At 30.2% G+C, this 21,497-nt stretch overlaps 1 protein-coding gene across 7 annotated transcripts in view; it reads left to right on the forward strand.

The window, feature by feature from the left end:
• Syx13 (syntaxin 13) overlaps positions 1-21,497 on the forward strand; it is a 67,346-nt gene that overhangs the window by 16,201 nt on the left and 29,648 nt on the right. For 6 of the 7 annotated variants that reach the window (XM_075357188.1, XM_075357189.1, XM_075357183.1 and 3 more), the window contains 4 exons: positions 1,550-1,811; positions 12,784-12,866; positions 15,602-15,690; positions 19,556-19,717. In XM_075357188.1, coding sequence (XP_075213303.1) covers positions 1,550-1,811; positions 12,784-12,866; positions 15,602-15,690; positions 19,556-19,709 — 588 coding nt within the window. In that variant the 3' untranslated portion in view covers positions 19,710-19,717. Of the gene's footprint in view, positions 1-1,549; positions 1,812-12,783; positions 12,867-15,601; positions 15,691-19,555; positions 19,888-21,497 lie in introns of those variants that run through there. The other variant, XM_075357184.1, reaches the window with a different exon arrangement.

Here is a 21,497-nt window from a genome sequence, read left to right on the forward strand (position 1 = left end):
TTTCTGCTGTTTGGTAATCAAACAAGGAGCAAACTTTACTGCAAGTCGATGCATGTTCAGTTTTTCAGTCAGAATGTCATTTTTCATGTCATCCAGTTGCATTGCTAACCTCACCTGCAAGTTCTCTGACAGTCAATCAGTGATTTGCATGTACCAGATTGTTGATTTTCTGAATGTGGGAGTCAACAGTTGAAGTCGAAGGCCTTCCTAGAAGGGTCATCTTCAATCGACTGACGACCACTTTTAAATCATGAAAACTATTTGTAATATTGCAAATGACCCCAGAGCATCATGTTTGTAAACTTGTTTCAAAAGTAAAGACGTTTCTGTGAAATTTTTCCCAGTTTCACAAAATTTTTTACCTTGTATTGTTACTCCTGAAAATCGCTCATTACAAAAATCGCTTCTAATACATAAACATGCTGGACTCAAATAACAGTAAATGAGATATCAACAATAAAAGAATATGTGGTTACAGAGGAGGTTATGTAGAACATAATGCTGTCAACAGCACGTCACTAAATATCTCTGTTGGCACATAATTAATAATGTTTGGTTATTTTCTAAACAGATCTCGTATTAGTCATCAAATGGTTTAAAAGGTACAAGTTAGAAATAAGCCATGAATCTAATTTTATCTGACTTTAAGATGGATATGAAAGGTTCAAAGTCAGGTTTCATTTTTAATTTCTGCATTATAATGTGGTTAATTGTAGAGTAGAAAACAAAAACCAGTCTGTGTGCGGTAATTAAAATTAGAGCTAATCAAGCATTTTTACGGCTCATTAATTGGCTTTAATTATATAGAAACCTTCAAAAGAGAAATATTTTCTGATGGTCACACAAATCAGATAAACTGTTGCCATTTTTTTGTTAATTGTTAACATTTTCCAAATATTTATTAGATTTATCCTGAGACACCAAAATAAAATTTATAGGTTGAAGTAATAGATTCATTATAAATTGAAGTTTCTTTAGTCATATTTCATTATTAATTGGAACATATCATATGTTAAGGGGGTTGTAGCATAATAGGGATTACTTTGTGTGAAAAGGAAACTATTCTATTCTGCTCCAAGTTCCTGTCATGTTTTATTGCATTGTACAGTATTTTATGTTATTTATTGTATTTTCATTCTATAATATTTTAATTACATAATAGTTTTTAGATGAATTTCGTATGTAATTAATAAATTATATGGTTTTGAGAATGTTCAATAGGAGAGCAAAGTATATTCTTTTAGAAAGAAACAGTTAATTATATGAAATCAACATATTTTCATTTGATAAGATCTTTAGATTTTTAAATGCGGATATGAAAATTACAGTATTAAGTTACATTTTAACTAAAAAACTGTATGAAATATTTTATAATACATTACTTTTTGATAAAGTTCAAATTCTGGTTAAAATTAAACTTTCTTATTTAGAACTGTTTTATTTAAATATATTTTTAAAATATTTATACATTTAAAATATTTTTGTGAGTTAGTCTATATTATAAAGAAAACTTAAAAACTGATTATTTTTTCTTATATTTTTTTTATAGCAAGTAGTCGATAAAATGAAATTTAGTTTATTGCCATCAGAAATAGCATTACAAAGCGAATCAAATGAACAAATGATAAATGTTGATGATGATCAAAAATTATTAACATCGCAGCGGCAAGCTGTGCATGATTTGGAATTTGAGCACAGCATGTTACGTGAGCGCGAAGTCCGTATGAAAAAGATAGAAGCTGATGTGATTGATGTTAACCAGATAATGAGAGAACTTGGTGCATTAATTCATCAGCAGGCTGAACCAATTAGTAAGTTTTTAGTCATAAATTTAGGTTAAAATTTATGACTATTTTTAGTTCTAAATATGCACTGGTATGTATTAGAATAAAATAAAATAATTAGAGATTAATAGCACCAAAAATGTATCTTTAATTTTAACTTTATTTATACTGATTGCATCTTTTTTTTTTAATTACAAGGGCTATTCTAAAATTGTCTTTTACTTGGCTGAATACATTAAACAAAATTTATTATCTGTATAAACTATTTACTTATTTTAAATATTTATCTGACTTACTTGCACCTGAATGCAGTCACCACTATATTAAAAAAAAAAGTAGAAAACTTATGTAACAACAATTTTTGTAGATGCCATTGAAGAACTTCGTCAGTTATTAACTTCATCTGCTAAGTCATTGGTTTCAAAGCATTGGGTAGTCAGGTAAACCTTTATGCTTGTAAAAAGATGATAATCATTTGGCTCTAATACAGGCAATTATGGATGTTGATTGGCTTTTGTGCAACCTGTAAAGTGTTTCTGAGCTTTGTAATAAAATAGATTTTTTTTGTAATGTTTTGAGAATTTCACATTATTTTGGATCTCTGATAGTTCATTATAAATTTCTGATGTTATGGTCCCATGTTTCATCAGTTCTGTTTGTTTTCTAAATTCTCTTGTGGTCAATAAAACTTGGCCATCATTCTTTGGTAGTAGTGAGTACCTGCTTGAATTTTTTTTTACTTATTTGGTGAGTGAATGCACATCCATTTTTACTATTGTAATAAAATTATTATTTCATTTTGGTAAGATTCTGAATTGTATCACCTAATAAACTGATGATTTCAAAACACTTGGGAAGTCTTAAGGAGAAGTATGCTGGAAATTGAAGGTTACAAAGTAAGGAGAAAATTCCAATTGCTTAATTCACTTTTAATAAACTTCCATAGTGAACCAAAGTTAAAGAATGGGGGATGCAGTTTTATTGTATGCTTTTATCATTGACTGTGACTGATTACCATAATAGTTAATACCATCTAAAATAATACTGTATTTACTCATACAAGATATGCACTTAAACAAAATGATGTTTTTTAGTAAAAGTTAACATGTAAAATTTTTGCTTTTATTTTTTGTATAACAAAAATTAAAGCTAATTATATAATATAACTTATTCAGCCACTCTTCAAAGTACAGAATTAAAGAACACTCTTTCCTTAATTTTTTTTTTCATTTTTAAAGCACTTTCGGGCCTAAACCAATCTTCAGTAATTTTTTAATTTTTTTTCCTTTTTACATTTACATATTAAAGTACATGATACATTAAAATCTTTAGAACAAATATTTGTTCATTAAAACCCATAATAATGAAAACAATGAAAATATTTATATAAATTACTCCTACACAAATAAAATTATAGAAAACTTAATTAATGCTTATAATGATAAAAAATATAAACCTGGTAACCATATAATAAAACATTAAAAATATTATAATAATAATTCAGCTGGCAGCAAAATTGTCAACAAGAGGGGAAAGCAGCTTTCAGAGATGGTGGCCTCCCTTGGAATGTCCATAGGGAAGACCTCAGTTCTACCCTAGACTTGTCTTTTGTCAAGGAAGACTACATGGAGATGGTGTAGTGGTGGGTTTTGGAGGATGAGATGTTCATTGAACATTGTTGCATAGAGATCGTCATTGAGCATCCTCACCAAGGTTCTGCCCAGGCCGGTTGGACTCAGGAGACTTTGAAGAGAGGACTAGACCCTGGCAGATAAGGACTTTTCAGGTATCTTTTGTTCAGGAGAGCTTTCAAAAGAAAATGTTGGACCTGGATGCAAAGGACCTGGAGTGACTGAATGAGGACATAGTGGAGACATCCTGGGAGACCCTTGGAAAGCCAAACAACAAGGCAGATCAGCAGAGAGTCTATTGGTGGAACACGACTATAGAAGAGATAAGGAAAAAATGTATCAGCCTCTAGAGGACATACATGCATGGAAGGAGATGGGATGATCTGCCGGTATTGGAGACTGTGGCAGCACAATTAAAGCAAGCCGGGAAAGACCTTAAGAAGCCAATCATTCGCTCAAAAAAGATGCTGTAAGGAAGGTGATGGATGTCACAAATGAGGCGGTGGTAGGGACGAGGCACACAAGAAAGATCCCTCTGGTGATTCTTGTAGACATTGCAAATGCTTTTAGTAGCATGAAGTGGACCAATGGATAAGAAGATGCCTTCCTATCTGGTCAGGTTAATACAGGAGTACCTGACGAGAGGTAGAGAGATGAGGATAGTTGCTGAAGATGGAGAGAAGGTTGTAGTGACCATGCAAAGAGGGGTGTCCCCAGGGGTCAATTCTAGGCCTCCCTCTTATGGAATCTGGCATACGACAGCCTATTAAACATGAGGATGCCTGATGGAGTCAATTTGGTTGCTTATGCGGACGACCTTGCCATGGTGGTTACAGTGAGGATGATCCAAGGGGTGCTAAAACGATCCAATGAAACCTTACAAGCGGTGGTAGGATGGCTTAAAGACATAGGCCTGCCTGTCTCTCCTAGGAAAACAAGTTATGATACCTATGACAGGTAGACATAAGATACCAAGTTTTTCAGTTGCTCTTGATGGTGAGTCTGGGGTATGAACTAAAGTTGAGTTCATTAAGGGAATTAGGACTAAATTTTGTTGTGAACAACATTTTTGGTGGTATGTTGTTAAATTTGCCTCGAATCTCGAGACATTTACTAGGAATTGGCCAAATAAAAGTAGAACTAGGCGCGGGGTTTGTGCTTCTGTGAACTCAGTTAGCTAGTTCAGAGGGAAAAAAATGTAGGATATTCAAGATGTCCGGATGAGGTCTACAGAGAAGGCAAAAGCTGAGTTCATAAATCATCGATGTAAATGTCTACCAAGGCATTTACATTGGTGGCATCCCAACGACGTCAGGCTTATTACTATGAGATGCAAAAAGTCATAGGACGAAAGACGACTCCCATTAAATTCCATCAGGGCTAAGAACGGGAGGGGGGGCTGTGGTGACTGGAAGCATTCAAAGGTGGGTGTCTTCATCTATGGGGTTCGGATGCTCTTGATGGTGTGGAGGTGACCTCCTCGAGAAAGACCAGGTATCTTAGTATCTCGTTGGTTAGATCGAGGGGGTTCACTATTCAAGTGAAGGAGGTGGTCAAGAAGGCCAAAAGGATCACCTCGGCTGTTTGCTGGCTTATGGCGAAGGTTAAGGGGCCCTGAACTTCTAAGAGGAAGGTCATTGTGACTGTTGTAGAATTGATGATCCTATATGTGGTACCTTCTTGGTCAAGGACTCTCAAGGTTGCCAGGAATAGGCAAAGGATTGAGGCGATACAAAGAAGGTTGCTACTACAGGTGGTACAGGTATACCGAACTGCCTCCTTGGAGGAAGTGCTTATTCTTGCAAGGATGCCTCCGATAACCCTTCTGGCAGAGGAAAGATGTGTGAGATATAGGGCTCTAGACAAGCAGTTGGCTAGGGCCACGATGATGGATCAGTGGCAAGAGAGATGGGATCAGGTGCCAACTGGTAGGTGGATGCATCGGTTAGTTCCCTCCTTGAAGATGCGGTGCAACAGGAAGTTTGGTGAGCTAGACTTTTGGAGAATCTAGTGGCTGACAGGCCACGGGTTGTTCAGTGCCTACCTCTATGACAGAGGGAGGAGGATGACGAAGGTGTGCCAATATTGAGATCAGTTTGATGATGTTGAGCACACCTTCTTCAGATACCCCAGGTGGGAACAAATGAGGCCCTTGAAGAAAAATGATTGCAAAAGATATCATGGGCATTATGCTCTCCTCTGGTGAAGGATGGAGTCGGTGTGGACTGTGGTTTCGTAATGTTCTGCAAATGAAGATGATGGAAGAGGAGCAATAATTCGAACGTGTCCAATTGGAGGGTGATTGGGGAAGGCCAGCAGGACTCCAACCGGATCATCGCTCTGCTGGGTGCCCCCTGGGGGATGCTGGAGCCAGTCACTGGATGATGCCACTGGAGTACCCGTTGCATGCACGGTGATGAGGTTATTCCTAATCAGCAGTTTCTGTCATCATGTCATAAGTGGGAGAGGGTTTTTAGTGGGTCCCTGCTTCGGCAGGAAACCCCACACACCCATCAGTATGGGCTGCTGAGTGTCTGGTTGTAGATTTTCCCTCCTCCTATGCAAAACAAAAAAAAATCATTTAAAAATAAAAAAAAGTAGGTTTGTCAAAGCAGACCACTTAATAATTAAAGAATATAACTAGTTTGGAAAAAATTTAGAAGTAATTGAAAAAGTAAACATTGAACACAAAAGTAATAATAAAATATTAGAAATTTTAGAAAGATTAAACAAACAGTGAATGGTTGGAGTAATGATGTCATTCCAGTAGGATACAAACTTGCACTGTTTTACTTTTGAGAAGTCTTTTTTCACATTTTCTGTTTCATGTCCACAGAAACTGCCCATAATTAACATATTTTTCAATTTTAAAAGACCACCAAGTTGCTGACCCACATGTACATTTCACCCATTTTTAACCAACAAGTTATGTGTTCATCCTTTTTTGGCATCCAACAATGATACAAGAATTTCACCCATTGGAAGGGTTTTTCTTTAAATAAAATAAATGCTGGAAGTTTTTTGCCATCTTCAAGTACTGTCAATGTAATTGTACATTGCTGTTTTTCATTGCCACAATGTACACGTGAACAGTTTTGTCACAGACAGCGTTAATTTTGTTGTATCTGCTAATATGTAAACTGGTTTTGATTCAGCATTTTTTGTCTACTCCATTAAAAAGTTATTTTCTTATTGTAATTGACCAATATGTCCCTGGAAGGCCAATCATTTTTTCTCAAAGGAATCTGGTAAATGTTGACAAATAGATGTAAGTCTCCTTATTGATAGTTCATACTTATTTATAAAACCATTTAACCATCCTCTATTTACTTTAAAAGTTGTTTTTGAAGTTCCTTTGCAATTTGTTTGACTTTTAATTGTGGCATATCTGTTGAAATAGCAAATACTCTATTGCGTATTTCTTGAATGTAAATACAACTGCTCTTCTGCTTGAGGAAACTTCTGAATTCTGTGTGTAAAGCTCTTCTACTTTCATTACTATCTGTAAGCTTCTCTTTTTTCTTTCTCCAGTCTTTTGTGCATGATTCCAGAATATTGTACTTAGAGCCTGCTGCACTATTACTGATTTCCTCAGCTTACTGTATAACTTTTAATTTTTTACTGGCCATAAATAAATGAAAATGTTTTACAGAGTTCATTTTTTATAGCTTACTTAAAATTCAAACTGGAAAATTTTAGTTTAAGTATTTACATAAACCTTCTTGTTACTATTCTTTATTATTCAAATATTATAATTTTTTTTTCTTTCAGATAAAACTTAAAAACAAGATTCATTTTATAAAAATATACTGCCCAAGAAAGAATAAAAGTAGTCACATTTTACTTGAAAAATCAGAGGAGTGTTTCTAAAACACAATTAACATTTTGAAAGTTTTATAAAATTAGAATATCACCTTCTGGTGTAGCCATTGAAAGATAAGGTTTATGTAATAATGTTACAATATTTAGAAGAGCTAAAAAACAATGTTTGGGCTGAAAAAGTGGCAATAACAGAAGAAACATTGATTTAAACCAGTTTTCTTCAACCTTTTTAGTTCCACAACCCCCAAAATGTAAAAGAAATATATATATTGAATATTTCATGACCCCCCTCAGCCCCATCCTAATGAAACAAAGTTAAAACTATTTAGCTGCATCAATAGCAGTGGGTATGAACATGCTTATATGGAGTGTTTAAACACGAGCAATTTACAGGTTCCAACTTGATGTGTTCATGCTCCTTATAATTTGGTCTGCTTGCATAATATTGGCTGTGAGAGAGCATCATGTTTGAATATGCATATGATACATTTGAACATGTCGTGCTCTCAGCACCCATATAAAAGAGGTGTGAGGAATTGCAGAAAGTCATTTTAGTTTCAAATGTGAGCTTGCATCTGGTGTCTTTATTTAAGTTTCAAAATCATTGTTTCATTGAAAATAATAATCGAGGTTTCAGTTTTTTAGTGTGCAGTCAGTGTAAATGGTTTTTTTTCAGTTAGATTCTTCTGCATAATGGATAAATTTTTGAAAAAAAGAAGTGAGTTATCTACATATAATAAATCAATTGGTAAAAAGATTAGACAGTTATTTAAATTATGGTTTAACTTCATTGGATGGAAAGCAACAGTTCATTGTTTGCTTTCAAGTCCTCTTCAATGAAAGTATGAAGCCATCAAAATTAATTCGACACTTGGAAACTAAACATCTGGTTCATGAAAGCAAACCCTTGGAATTTTTCGAAAGAAAATTGCATATTTTGTTTGAGAAATCAAGCTTCTATTTGCAAATTACGCCATACTGATAAAAGTATACTTGAACCACCTTATCTCATTAGCTAAGATGTCCAAACCCAAAGTGGGTTTGGAAAATCTTATTTTGCCTGCTGCAATTGACATGGTTAGTGTTTTAATAGGCATGGAAAAAGCAAAAAAAAAAAAAAATTCTGCTTTCTAACGACACAGTATCAAGGCAGATCGATGACATGAATACCATCAGTGTTTGCGATCAGATAATTCAGCGAGTTCAAGTGAATTTTTTTTTTCATTTCATCAAGTTCAATTTGATGAATGAAGAGATTTGGTAAACATTTCTCAGTTCATATGTTTTGTAAGATATGAGTGCCATAGGAACAGATAAGTTAAAGAAAGTATGTTGTTTTGCAAATCAATTTCTGGTCATGCAACAGGACAATGTCTTTTTGATGTTTTTTATGAGGCTACTAAAAACTTTTAGCGTAGACAGGTATTTACAGTATGTAGTGATGGTGCAAAGGCGATGACAGGAAAGAACAGCGGATTTCTGAAAAATAATTAAAAGATTGTCTTACACCAAAGGCAGAATGGACATACTGCTTCCTACACAGACTTTCTCTTGCCACAAAAAGTATGTTGGAAAATTTCAAATAAATTTTTTGTAAAGCTGTAAAAATAGTTATTTTTATTAAAAATCAGCCATTACAGAATAGATTGTTTGTTAAACTACATGATGAAATAGGTGAAAAGAAAAAGTCTCTTTTTTTCCCATACAGAAGTAAGATGGTTATCACAGGGGAAAGTGTTAACCCAATTACTGGAGTTGCGAGATGAATTAATAATATTTTTCCATGATAAACAAACGTCATTCTCAATGTTTTTTTTTATAGAATAATGAGTATATGTTGCTGTTGGCTTACTTAGCTGGTGTATTTCGCATTTAAATTACGTGAATGCAAATTTACAAGGATGTGAGAAAAACATTTTATTGATGACAGATAAAGTTCATGCTTTCTTTAAGAAGCATGATATCTGGATCATTCACCTTCAAAAAAAATTTTGATTTGTTTCCACTTGCTTCTGATTATATTGAGAAAAATTTGATTGAAGAAGACGTTATTATTCATCACTGTTTGGATAGCATGAAGATATATTTGCATAAGCTAAAAATTAATTTGGCAAAGTATTTCCCAAAAGATAAAAATAATTTCTCAAAGAGATGGGTACTGAATCCATTTAGTTAAAGTGTTGCAGCTGCTAAGTTACCAGTTGAGATTCACGACCAGCTCATCGAAATGTCTGTTAATAAAACGTTACAACTTCAGTTCAAATCTAAAGATGTAGATAGATATGTTGGCTTGCTTGTCGAAGTGAATGTGGAAATTTAGTCACAGAAGCATTGAAAATATCAATTCTTTTTGTCACATCTTACCTCTGTGGAAAGGGTTTTTCGTCTATGGTTGTGCTAAAAACTAAATAAATATAGGAATTGTCTTATCACTTGTAAACAATTTGCTTTTGTATGTATCTAACATAGATCTGTATATGGAGAAAATGTTTTTTTTTTGTCTTCAGTTATTTGACTGGTTTGATGCAGCTCTCCAAGATTCCCTATCTAGTGCTAGTCGTTTCATTTCAGTATACCCTCTACATCCTACATCCCTAACAATTTGTTTTACATATTCCAAACGTGGCCTGCCTACACAATTTTTCCCTTCTACCTGTCCTTCCAATATATATTGGAAGGACAGGAGAAAATATTAAATGAAAAAAAAATGCAACCATCTCATTAATTTATTTTCTTTACCTGTTTACTTATAATTGTAAGTAAAATGTTCATAATGAATGATTTTTTTCTCGTGAAATGATGTCATTATTGTTTACATGTAAAGTTATAGGCTAATTTGGTAACTCCCGGGTTGAGAAATGTTGGTTTAAACTATGCAAAATGTGTTAAAAAGAGCCTAGATATGTGAACGCTTCAGAGGCCAGCATTTAAAAGATATTATCTTCAAAACCTATTTAGTAAATCTTGTTCTGACTGAAATTTAATTTAAAGATAAAAGAATTAGTTTTGAGTTAATTTGTAATGTTGCTTTTGGCCCAGTCTGTATAAACTGAACACACAATCTACCAGCACTCGACTAAAACAAAATGAATACTGTTTTGTGTATAGCTGAGATGACTTGTGTCCTATACAAATACAGAATTATGATTGATAACAACAAATGTTATAATAACTGGAAATGTGGAGGTAAACAAAAATGCTTATAACAAAAGTTTATTAATTAACAAGTAATTATGATATAGCCTACATAACCAATGTGACTCAACATTAAGTTACTGATGTGAAATCAGAAGTTATTAGAATACACTACAATTTGTTTACATTACCATGTATATTATACCACAATTTGTAGTACAACACTAAATATGGATATTGATCCTCATTTGGAAACCCTGTTTATCACACGCACTCATAAATTTCATGTTTTTAAGAAAAACTATGCGCATCGTATGCGAGTAAATACAGTAAGTGTCATCTAAAATAAGCAGATTATTAGGGTTAGAATAATTGTATCTTGTGGTTTGTAAAGTTTCTTTATTAGTGTTATAATTAATTTACATGTTCTGTAGTTATTTTTAATTTAATAACAGTTAGACTATACATACAGTATATGTTTGCTTAATTTAGAAGTTAATTGTAATCAGAATAATGGTTTGGTTTTGAAATTTTTTAGGAGAAACTAAGTATTTTTTTTTTTGTAAAGATTATTATAAATAGCTTTTCTTTCATCATTATTTTTTTAGTTTGATTCTATATTATTTTTCATTCTGAATTGTTATCTTCATCCTTCCTTTACTGTTAACTGAGATTGAGATTACCTTATTTGTTATCTTTCATTTTATAGGCTTCTATCCCAAACATCTTTTTTTTCCAGTGCATTGTAAATCCAACTTATTTTAAAACTATTAAAATTGTATAAGTTAGATAAATATATAATTGTAAAATACTGTCTTTGGAGTATGTGAACTAGCTTAGCTTAAGCATGATTCCCGCAGGAAGGAAAAGTCAGAAAATATAAACTTAGGAAAAATTAGGAAGTCAGGAAAATTTTGAAAAAATTTCAGAGAAGGGCATTTTTGTTACCAAATTATCATGCTTTTTATGATGTGTGTAAAAAACATTTTGGACTGGGCAATATGGGCTTAAAGGCAGTAACTTTGTACATTAAAGGAAAGAAACATAATGAAATAATTGATAAGGAATTCTCATTCTTCACTGAAAAACCTTTTTACCTCCCAGTGGTACTTCAACTCAGCAGACTAAAACTTTGATCAACAGTTGTGAGAACGGTGGTTGTGATATATCTATGTGTTCTTTGCCTGGATCTTCTGATCAGAGTAATCAAATTTTAGCAGCAAATGATACATTTGAATCCATGACTTTATTTACACAAAACGACAACAATTACTTCTTTTTGTTTTAAATATGATGTTTCTGAGACGAGGATTACATAGGTTCTCAATGTTGTACAAAAGTTATTCCTAAGTTCATATGAAGATATTGGTACAACTTTTAAAATTATGTTTTGTGATAGATGTATAGTATCAAAATTCCATCTTGGGGCTACTAAATGCTCTTATGTCATTAATCATTGCCTTGCACCATACTTTAATGGTATTCTGCAAATACATTAGAATAATAGTGACAAAATATTTTTCAAGAAGTTGTTAGTAATGTTTGTTTTCTGTACAAAATAAGGTGTTCTGTTCTAGTTTTCTTATCTGTATTTCTTCTAGTCACAGTCACTTTAGTTTTCTTTTAAGTTGTGATCATACATATATTCTTTGTTAAATTGAAATCTGCGTTTATCATTTTATGCGAACCAAGTTTATTAAATATTGTTTTTTGTTTACTTTGCAACATAATTTAGGCTAGATTTTATTAAAAAATGTTTAGCAATCTTAAGGTGCGACCCAATTATTTTTAAAAATTGCCTTAGATTATTTTTAGTTAGTTTTTATTTTTTATCCATGTTACTTTTAGTTACTATGATATTCATTTTTATGCAAGAAAATTATTAAATATAGTTGTTTTTTTTTTGTACTTTGCTGTGTAATTTACTGAAACAATTTATCTTAAAAAATAGCCTAAATTTAAATGTGTATTGTAAAAAATCATTAAAAAATAAACTTTAAGAATGAATGTAATAATAATAAAAAACGGCATGAGTAGGTCAGCATGGGGATGGTGGTGAAGGCTGCAAAAAAATAAAATATCTATGTATTTTCCAAGGTAACACGTCAATAGCGTAACATTACGAGAGTCAGGAAATTTTTTATAAAATTTGTCAGGAAAAACGAATCTTAAAATTCAGTGGGAACCCTGTTAAAGTTAAATTGCACAGTTTATCTGTAAGTGATTAGTAAAATCTGCTAAAAGTATCAGGATCATTGTAAAAATTAGAAAACATACTTTGGTCTTCAAAGTGTTAAATTTAATTTGTAGTTGATAATCAAACATAAGTCATATTATCAATTAATAATTGAAAATAAGAATTAGGTTTTTAAATATTGTATTTGTTTATCTTTTTTTAATTTTTTTTTTAGACTTAATTGAAAATCAGATTGAAAATGTGCATAGTAGTGTAGAATCAGCTGAACAGGAGTTAGTGAAGGCAGCGCAATATCAGGTAAGGTATATGCACTTCTGTTGTAGATTATAATTTTTCTAACAGGGTAAAAATTTAATCAAAATATATAATCTTTGTTTTGCAGCTGACCTGCTAATGAAAACTAATAAGTTCAATTTGTATTTTTAGACTTTAAAAATTTAATTCTATAAAAATATGTTCTTTCATCTTGAAACAGGTTTATATTATAGAGGTCTGGTTTTTTCATATAAGCATTTCAGCCATTAAGCTTATTTATTTAGCTTAATGGACATGAGTCCCTAGATTCAGCTTTTGCTACTGTACTATAACTAGTATACAGGAGTTCACTAAACGGAATAGTTTAATTATTATTAACTTTTATTTATACGAAACCAGAAATCTGAAACTTTTGTTAATCAGCAACTTACGAAGATAGGAATAATGCTAATGTAGTAATATGAGTAATAAAGGGACTTTTAATATAAGATTGTTGAATTAATAATTGTATAAATATTTGATGCTAATAAAAACTAATATTTCAGCAATTGTGAAACTGCCCACTTTATTAAAGAAATGGAGGAACGTATCTCACTTTCAAATGAAATAAGTTTAAATGAAGTGCAGCAAAAAATGTGTATTTGTAATTTAGTAGGCGTACAAGGAAGTCATGCAGTGTTCATTAGATTTTTTTGAAAAACCTTTGGATACGTTAAATTTAATTTTGAATTTAATTTGAAATTGATTTTCATTCCAACCGAGTTTAAACAAATCTTTTAAAAAAAAAGCTTTTCTTCATTCCGACAATTTCATCTGTTTGTTCAGTATATTAAAAAAAGAGTCTGCCCTGTTGTGCAGACTCTATTTTTAATATTATAAATATTAAAAAAGCTTTTAAAATATATATTAAAAGCTTTTTTTTGTGTAAATTACATGAGTTTCTTTAAGTTGATCTCATGAAAAATTTGGTAAAAATTATTCCTTTTTCTTTATTACAGTTGCAAATTTTTATGTGCTATTTGTGGCACATCAATAAATTAATGTGCCACAATTGTTATTAATAAATAATAACAAACATTACAATGAGCTATGGATTTATTTTTTGTGACTTGTACCCTTATTTTGGCATAAATCTTATTCTTTACCAAATGGACTGATTTTGATATTCATTTTTATTTTGTGGCAGATCCTTTGGTAATTTATGGTAAGTTTTTCTAGATAACTTTTGTATAAGATATTCAAATGAAAATTAATTTGTCTAAATAGGCAATTTAAAAATTATTTATCATATTACTTATTTTTAAAATAAGTGTTTATTTTAAAATATTCTCATATGAAAATTCAAGAATATTAATTGGACAATTAAAGATAAAGAATATATATATAATCCTGCATTCATACAGAGGATTAGCTCATAGTTTTTATTTTTTACAACATTTTATGTCTAATGTAAGTTTCTTGAAAGTGACTCTTTTATACAGGCAAAATTTTTATTTATCTGCCATCATAATGCTAGAGCTATGCTGCTAGAAGATGCACAAAAGATGTAATGCAACATCTGGGAGGATACTGATAAAATACTGAGTATAATATTATCATTTCCAAAGGAAGTGTCATGAGAATTATTCAAGGTACCTTATACCTTATCTCATTAAAAGAAAACTGTACGTTTAATTCATTTTGTGAGTCTCCAATCTCGAATGGGATATTTTCTACCTGCAACTTATTTCTCACAAACTCAGGACAGTGTAATGATGTAAGGGAAACTGACAACAAACTTTGAAATGTGTTCACCGCATTAATTAGCATGGTGATGATTCTGCTGTTTTCCAGTCTAGTCAGCTTTGATGACTATCAATCCACACATTGCTTGAACCTTTCTCCAAACAGCTGATGAAATGGTATTGGCATAGTTTAGCCGTTGTTTCTGCTTAGCACACCAAAATACTTGACTGCATCAGCCTATCCATTGTGGAAAGCGCAGAGCATTTCTGTCATGGGCCTTCAATTGAAATTGCATAATCCCCTGTTTTGATTCTTAATGCATTCGTAGAGTCTTCATCCTACCAAGTAACAAATGGCTACCATGGTTTTCCGGATGTTAGTGGGATAGATCATTTAGCACTATCTGGTATCAGGTGTGTTATTATAGCAAGTTGGTGAATTGCACTACCACTCCTGTCATATTGAACAAAAGAATCTTTCTTTGTTTCTGTCCAATTAGCTTTCTAAACCACCTATTTGCAAGGAAGACTCAGGCAGATTGCTATTTCCGAGTAAGATGATAACTGGTTGGTGATCACTTACAAAGAAGTTTTTGGATACGCACCAAGTAAGGTATGGAAGAAGGAATTTTGTTTTTGTTTGAACAGCTCTCCATATTACTGCTCCATTCTATAAATAATTTCTACTGGTTTTATCCACTCTAAATTGTAAATGTATATCCTCTTATATTTCTTTTTTTTTGTGCAAATGAACAGAGGAGTAGTTATTTTAATTTGATTTTTAAACACAACTAGTAAATAGCTAATAGTAAAACGATACTTCCAATGAAGAGGTACGTAGTTTTGTTTTATAACAGAACAGCCAGTGTGTTAATTTACAAAAAGATATGATTGTATAGTCTCTTATTTTTTATTTTATTTTATAAGTTGTTTAAATGTGATCTAATTTTGTAGAATTAAACATTAATTTTTAACATTTTAGCAATTCTGTTCCAAGACATATTTAATATTATTATTTATATAAAATATATAACTAAAACTTTTTTTTTCCAGAATAAGAGAAGAAGGAGAACTGTTTGTTTGCTTTTAATTGCTGCTGTAGCTTTGTTGACCATTATAGGAATGCTATATTTGGCTTTAAGGTAATTTAATGTTGAAAGTGATGTATAGATTTTATTCACTGCATATTACTGAAATACCATATTGCAATGTAGAATTATGTATATGTTGGTCACCATTGTGATAACTAAAATTACTTAAGTTATCTGACTACTTATAATTTCCTATTATAATGTGATGTAAATTGAAAATACCTTAAGCGATTTTAGAATGAAAATGTTTATAATTTAATGAATTACTTTGCTCTTTTAAAATAGTACTACCTGCTACTAATTTATTCTTAGTGTAATTGTATTAATTGTATATGTAAACTGGGTATGCAATTTTTTGCTTATTAATATATATGAAGTCTCTCTTGACATTTTTAATTAAAACGTATCAACTCTAATAAATTGTGTAACAACTAATGTATAGTTTGTTACATATAAATGGAATATCAGTTTCATTTAGATGTGTAAGAATATTTATAGTTTATTTTTAATTAAATATTCAAGCATGTGCTGTATGTATGTTAGAGAAGTTGATTATGTGATAATTAATTTAGGCCGAGTAAAATATCAAGTTTCTTATAATTGTGATCATTTATATTTAAAAAAGGAAACCTTATTTTATACAAAAAAATGTTACTGAAAGGAAAAATTGTCTTACATATTCTGGTTTTTATTATTGTTGAAAATGCTTGGTTCTTGTTATACTTATTATAGGAGGTGAAAAATATGTGCTTGTGTCATCAAAATAAATTCAGATTGTGCCTTTTAATGGTACAATAAGACAAAATTAATGTGTTTCAGTAACAAGATGATTAAACATTACATCTTTATCCCTTTTATAGCAACCAGAAATAATCACGTGTTTTAGCAAAAATATGTTTCTCAGATGAATGCAATGTGAAATTCATTTTTGTATTCCTTTTTTATAAGGCCAATGTCTCCTGTGGTTACATAATTTTGATGAGAAAAAATTTCTTTATTTTTTATTGTATTTATCAAACGTTTAATAAATACGTTAATGTATTTATTAATATTGTACAAAATGTACAAAGTTGAAAAAAAAACATCAAAATTCATCTATGACAAGGCATATTAGTTACCAATTATTTAACATCTCAATGGTTATAGAATTTCCTTTGAAAAATAAGCAGATGCATAATTAGTGACAGACACATCTGAAACATATATTTATTAGATATTTATGATATATAAATATTATATATTTAGATATTATACTTGTGCTTCAGTGGCATAGAAGGTTTTTGGAAAGTGGTTTTACTATATTTTTTTTGCTGCATTGCTGACTTGATATGTTAATGTTACTTTCTGATGAACATTTTCAAAAACTATTGTAAAATATTAACTGAAATTTTTCCTTTTTTTTATTTGAGGCATTGTCACTAATGTTCTAAAATTAAGTTAATGTTTCTTATTAAATTTACTTTGGGTATAAAGTTACTCAGTGCTACATATCCTCCTGTCATAACATTTTAAAACTTTTCTGTTTGTGAGACACTTGTAGGTGAATAATAAAATTACTACCATACCATTATATGGAGTAAAATCTCATTATTGACAATCTCAGAATAATATTTAATTGTCACTTTAGCTTTCAATATACCATAATTAATTAATGAAAACAACTTTTATAAAGCAGAATTGAATTTAAAAAAATGTGAAGTTGTTTTTATGTCAATGGCTGGCTGTACCTACATAGATTTAAGAAATTACTACATTGACAAAAAAAAGTTTATTTTGATTACAGTTTTAGAAATCTGTATGTAGTTGAAAATACTAATTAACTTTTTCATTCATATGCATAGTTTATTAATGAAAGAAAGCATTACTGTAATAATGTAAATTACGGACACTAAATATATTGTGCATTTTTTGCTACTAAAAAGATTATTTTTTGTTCTCAAGGTTTTCGTTTGGTTAAAAACCAGATGATAATCATTCATCATGTATAATCATTGCAATTCTTTTTACATACCGATCTTTGCCTTTTCTCTTACAACAAACAAGATTTGTACAAATGTAGTATTTTTTTATACATAATCAATAATGTTCACAAATGCCTAGAAATAAATGAAATATCCTGCTTTATTTTTTTTTTCTTTATCAATGTTTTGTATCTAAACGGCAAACTTCTGATAAAATCTATTTACTTATTTCATTTATTCAAATGTTTGTTTTTTTAAATGCTATTTTTATTTGTTTTATTAGTATTATGTGCCATGTTCTATATTTATTGTTTACTATTATAATCTCAATTTTTATTATTAATATCTTTAATGAAATTTTATATTATATTTACTACTTATTTATTCAGATTCAATGCAATGTCCTTTGAATTTGCATTTATGTATTGCAATAAGTAAAAGATGTTTTAAGTTTATTCTCCCCTCCATATTTATTAACAATTGAGTTTTACAGTATATCATTATAGATTTTGTGTTTTTGGTTTTGTTTCTTTACTTTAGAATATTTTTGTTAGAGCCTACAAACCTGATTAAATTAATTCAATAAATAAATTAGCATAAAGTTATCCTCACTTTTTAAACCAGGGCTCTTTTTTGGGATCAATATGTCTTTACAGTAGATTTATAGAAATTAATAAACCTTATAAATAAATCTTTACTATGTCTTTTTTATAACTAAGTAATTATTAGTGTTATTTAAAAACTGGTAAGAGTTATTAATCTTATTATAAAAACAGTTCAATAATTAATTTAAATTTACCAGTTGTTAATAAAAAAAATTAATTAAAAAGATGTATATTCGTATAATGAAATTAGATCATAATTGTTTTTGTTTTTTGTTGATATTTTATCATATTACTTTCAAATCACTTTCATATGTACTGTTTTTAAGATTATACTGTAATTTTATGTTATCTTTTCATACAAGGGCTTTTCAGAAAGTAACTTAAGATTTGTTTTTAAAAAGACGCCAATCTGTAAAAAAAAACTAATTCTTTAATATACATCTTATAGCTACTTCACTAGATAATCGCTGTCCAAATTAAGGCACTTGTCATATCTGTAAACAAGTTTTTGAATGCCCTCGTCATAAAACTCTGTGCCTGTGAATTCAACAGGTAGTGTAACATGAAACTCCTTGCAGTACCAAGGACTGGAATGAAGTTAATTTCCGAACAGCCCTGAACTGAAATAACACTGAAACTTACTGCGAGACGTTGAAGAAATTGAGTAGGGCCATACAAAATTAACAATATGGCATACCGATTTCAGGTATCATTTGTTCATGACAAAGCTTGATCGCATACTGCAGTATGCACTCAACACCATATTGACAATTTCAAATGGGAGTTGTTTAATGTATTCCTGATTTGGCTTCCAGTGTTTTTCACCTTTTCCCAAAAATAAAGAAATGCTTAGTGATGCAGCTTTTTGAAAATTATGAGGAGTTGAAAAGCAGTGTTACTACCTGGCTTAATTCACAGGCGGCAGAATTTTATAAGTGTATTCAAAAACTTGTTTTCTTTTACGACAAGTGCCTAAATTTGGATAGCTATTATGTACAAAAGTAGCATCAGTTGATGTTTTTTTTTAATAATTAAGTGGAAGTTACTTTCCAAATAGTCCTCGTAGTATGGTAACTGTAAAAATATTACCAAGTATTGTTTTTATTAAAATTTATAAATACATGTTTAATATTATAACTTATTATCCTTTTAACGTTGTTGAATTATTTTATAATAAAAATATTATTTTACTGTAAATTATATCTTAGAACTAATAATGTATGAAGTAAAACATTTGGTAAAATTGAACTCTGACTTATAAAGTTATTCATAGTTCCTAAATTCTACATTATCCAGTAAACAATTTATATACACTTTTTCAAGTTACATATAATTCATTTTTTATTAAAGGGTAACTATGGGGTGGTATGCATGCTGTTCATCCCATAATTGGATAGAGACCAACAGCCTTTATTTATTAATGAGTACAACAGCCTTTTCAAAAAGTAGAAGACTAACGAAGATTATAAAAGATGAAAAATATGATGAACTGCTCATTATATAAGTATTGTGGTAATTATAATCATATTTCTTCAAATTATTTTTTTAAGTTAGAAGTTTGACCTATATTCAGTATATCTTGCAGTAGTACTATCTGCCATATGAACGCATACTATGGCACATTCCAAAGCCCTTAAGAGTAAAATGCAGTAACAGGTATGTTAATAAATGCATTATTCTAAAAACTGTGACTAGATAAGCCAGGGCATATTTTGTAACAGATTTTTTGACCTAATTGTCTATGCACAGAATTCTCTAAACATAAGAAATAAATAAGAAATATCCTGTTTTCTATAAAACAAATAAGTTCACAAAAATATCACATGCTGAAGTGTTTGGTCAAATGAACTTGACATCTTACACCACACCTATTCAGTACAAAACAGACAGTATTATTCTTATTTGTCTTAAAATATACAGGTTGTTTTTATAATGGTGGGCTGGCTATACTTTTTCAGATTCTACCTGTAAAACTAAACAATATCCCTAGGAAAAATGGCAGTTTCTCATTCGTTCTCCCCCTGTCTGCCATTTTATTATTTTTATATAATAATTTATATCTCAAGTTCGGATAGATGAATCACATTAGTATATTTGATAAGCGTCTTGATAATAAAGTTTTAAAATTAGCAAAAAATCAGGACTTAAATAACTTTGAAAATTACAGAATGGCAGCAATGTTTATTTTTCAATCCGTTATATCTCTATAAATATTAGTTTTATCAAAATTTTTGTTATTTGCTAAAATATTAAGCCTTTTATTTTTAACAAAATTAAGCTTTTTATTTTTTTAAATCGCTTAACAAATAGTCGAGTTATGGTAGAAAATTGATGTAATTTGTGCCATAATTATTAGGTCTATTATTGTGAGAAAATTATTACTTAATTTGATACTAATTTACAATACTAGAATTAACAATAAATAAAAACAATTAATATTTCATTGAACTGAACAAAGTTAGGACATGAAAACAAACATAATTACATCATCAATTTTCTGCCATAACTCGGCTATTTGTTAACTGATTTTCAAAAATAAAATGTCATTTTGTTCAAATAAATGGCTTAATACTTTAGCAAATAACACAAATTCTGATTTTTTAAAATAAACATGGCTGGCATTTTCTAATTTTCAAAGGTATTTAAGTCCTGATTTTTTGCTAATTTTAAAACTTTATTATCAAGACGCTTATCAAATATACTAATGTGATTCATCTATCCGAACTTGAGATATAAATTATTATATAAAAATAACTAAATGGTGGACAGGGGAGAACGAAGGAGAAATAGCCATTTTTCCAAAAATATGTTTTGTTTAGTTTAAAAGTATAGCCAGCCCACCATTTTAGAAACACTCTGTATCTAGATCTATAGAATCATATTACACAAAAGTGTTTTAATGAACAGTTTCATTTTTCATCAGCATTAGATGTGTAAGATATCCGTAATAACTCTATACAGAATGTATATTAATTTAAGATTTTCTTCATGATAATGTGTTCTGTAAATAAATCTTTAATTAATTTCTATCTGTTTCAATGTGTGAGATGATAATTAAAGTTTCTTTTACTTTATACTTAAGTTAGATATCTCCTAAACAGCCAAGAAAAAGTAGTATAAAATTTATTTTAATTTTACCTGACAAAGGATTTTAATGAAGTTGATCAACTGGAATTCCTTTTCTGATAATTTTAAATGATTGCCTTTTTTGGTTCTAAGCCTTCTGTATAAAGCTGCAATTCATAGCCACTTTTAGAAGATAACTGATAAACCGCATGTATGTTTTTGATAA

This window comes from Lycorma delicatula, chromosome 2, assembly GCF_047948215.1.
Source record: "Lycorma delicatula isolate Av1 chromosome 2, ASM4794821v1, whole genome shotgun sequence".
NCBI classification, from domain to species: Eukaryota; Metazoa; Arthropoda; class Insecta; order Hemiptera; family Fulgoridae; genus Lycorma; species Lycorma delicatula.